Here is a 2,028-nt window from a genome sequence, read left to right as displayed (position 1 = left end):
TGCCTTGGACTTGGCCCAGCGGCGGGCGAGGCCACAGGGTCTACGACGGACCTGGCTGGGTCCCTGCGCCTCCCCCCTCCATATCTCAGTTTGCTGGTTCTCCTCCAGCTCCGGTGACGGCAGGTGGTGCGGCGCCCCCGGAGGGGGCCATGTCTAACGGGGTTTACGTACTGCCGAGCGCGGCCAACGGAGACGTGAAGCCCGTGGTGTCCAGCACGCCTCTGGTGGACTTCTTGATGCAGCTGGAGGATTACACGCCTACGGTGGGCTTCCCGCCTGAGCAGGCCATCCTCACGCCAGCATTCAGCCGTTTGCCACGTCGACGTCTTAAATTTGCACCCCTTTAGCTCTTGTGATTTATTCCCTCTGCCCACCCACACTGTCAGCTTCCAGAGAGCCAGGCCTGTCCTCCATTTCCCTCACCCCTCCTGCTGAGCCCAGCCAGGTACAGGATTACCACTGACAGTTATCTAATTGATTTCTCAGATCCCAGATGCAGTGACTGGTTACTACCTGAACCGCGCTGGCTTTGAGGCCTCAGATCCACGCATGTGAGTAAACCTAAGGCAGGTTGGCGCTTTAGGTACCGGTGCAGTGTGTTGTCCCTTGTTCTCATACCAGTTCTCTTCTCTCTAGAATTCGGCTCATCTCCCTAGCTGCCCAGAAATTCATCTCAGATATTGCCAACGATGCCCTACAGCACTGCAAGATGAAGGGCACGGCCTCTGGCAGCTCCAGGAGCAAAAGCAAGGTGTGAGGGAAGGTTCACTGAATCAGTAATTATTCTCCAGAGTAGTGGGGACTTATCCTGAGGGGAGGTAAAAGACCTGCTGTGGGTCGCCTACTGGGATTGAAGTCGGATTCCTGCGCTCAGCTTGTGCTTTTCTCTCTTCCCTCAGGACCGCAAGTATACTCTAACCATGGAGGACTTGACCCCTGCCCTCAGCGAGTATGGCATCAATGTGAAGAAGCCACACTACTTCACCTGAGCCACCCAACCTAAATGTTCTTGTTTGTCCCCTTGTCCCAACACCAGCCTGTTTTCGTAATAAACTTTATTGTGACAGGCGGGGCTGATCCCTCCCATATTGGGAGACACCGTGTGGCAAGTGACAAAGCTCTGATCCCAGCCCCTTTTGGGGCCACTGTGGTAGGGATGGGGGCAGGGATGGGCCCCATGGCTGGGGTAGTACCATGACTGGAGGCAGGGGAGGTAACCAGAGGTCTGCTGCTTTGGGAGGTGCACTCCCCCAACCATGTCCTGACAACCTCTGGAGTTCAGGCAAGGACCTTCTAGTCCTATTTGTCCTGCATCTTCTCCAGGATAGGCACAATCATGTCAAACTTGGGTCGCTTAGCAGGGTCTTCATTCATGCAGATCTTCATGAGCTTACACACATGGGGGGAAATGCCTGGTGGGATGGTAGGCCGGAGACCTTCCAGCGCCACCTGCAAATGCAAGGAAAAACAAGGTGAGCCCTAGAATTGGAGTCTTAGGTGAAAAGAAGCTTATGGCACTTGGAGCACAGCTACTCTATGACTGAACAGATATAAGAAGAGCAAAGGCCTACTACTACCATCACCATCACCATTCCCCCAACACAAGCATATGTAGTTTTGCTCTCACCTTCATTCCAATCTCCATATTGGAGAGGTCAGCAAATGGTACCTCCCGTGTCACTAGTTCCCACAGAAGCACTGCAAAACTCCACATGTCTGCTGAACGTCTGTTTGTGTCTTCAGGCTTCTTCTGCAGAGCTGGAGGGATAGGGCTTATCTGTTCCAGCTATGTGTCCTGTCTCTGCCCCTTTGCACTACTGCTGAGATGGTCCCTCCCTCCCTCCCAATACAACACCCTGACCCACCTTCAGGGGCCACCCATGCAGGTGCATACATGCGCCCAGGGCATTGGAAAGAGAACTTGACATCGGCCATGCTGATTCGGGCAGTCATGTCCTCATCAATCTGAGGAAGAGAAGATGTGGAAGGAGGTGAGTCCTTTTTTAGATAGGCAAAATCTTGGGGGGG

At 53.9% G+C, this 2,028-nt stretch overlaps 2 protein-coding genes and 1 long non-coding RNA gene across 3 annotated transcripts in view; 2 read left to right on the top strand and 1 right to left on the bottom strand.

Annotated features, from left to right (window-relative positions):
• Positions 1-108: 108 nt before the first annotated feature.
• On the top strand, positions 109-1,066 carry TAF10 (TATA-box binding protein associated factor 10; the record flags this gene model as incomplete). The annotated part of the gene is given in 4 exon segments (XM_014593046.1): positions 109-263; positions 487-551; positions 637-751; positions 900-1,066. Coding segments are annotated over 4 exon segments (425 nt in total), but the record flags the coding sequence as incomplete, so codon positions are not given.
• ILK (integrin linked kinase) overlaps positions 1,041-2,028 on the bottom strand; it is an 8,135-nt gene continuing 7,147 nt past the window's right edge. Inside the window, exons 11-13 of the mRNA XM_006161990.3 lie at positions 1,866-1,965; positions 1,628-1,758; positions 1,041-1,449 (exon numbers count right to left, since the gene is read on the bottom strand). Of these exons, the coding sequence (XP_006162052.1) occupies positions 1,300-1,449; positions 1,628-1,758; positions 1,866-1,965 (381 nt within the window). The 3' untranslated portion in view covers positions 1,041-1,299. The remainder of the gene's footprint in view (positions 1,450-1,627; positions 1,759-1,865; positions 1,966-2,028) is intronic.
• The window catches only part of LOC114004660 (uncharacterized), an 828-nt gene continuing 661 nt past the window's right edge, over positions 1,862-2,028 (top strand). The window contains exon 1 of the long non-coding RNA XR_003546762.1: positions 1,862-1,991. This is a non-coding gene — a long non-coding RNA (uncharacterized LOC114004660). The remainder of the gene's footprint in view (positions 1,992-2,028) is intronic.

Source organism: Tupaia chinensis, unplaced genomic scaffold (genome assembly GCF_000334495.1).
Source record: "Tupaia chinensis unplaced genomic scaffold, TupChi_1.0 Scaffold139491_1, whole genome shotgun sequence".
Lineage (NCBI taxonomy): Eukaryota > Metazoa > Chordata > Mammalia > Scandentia > Tupaiidae > Tupaia > Tupaia belangeri.
The sequence above is the reverse complement of the archived record's forward strand: the minus strand, read 5'-3'. Positions and strand labels throughout refer to the sequence as shown.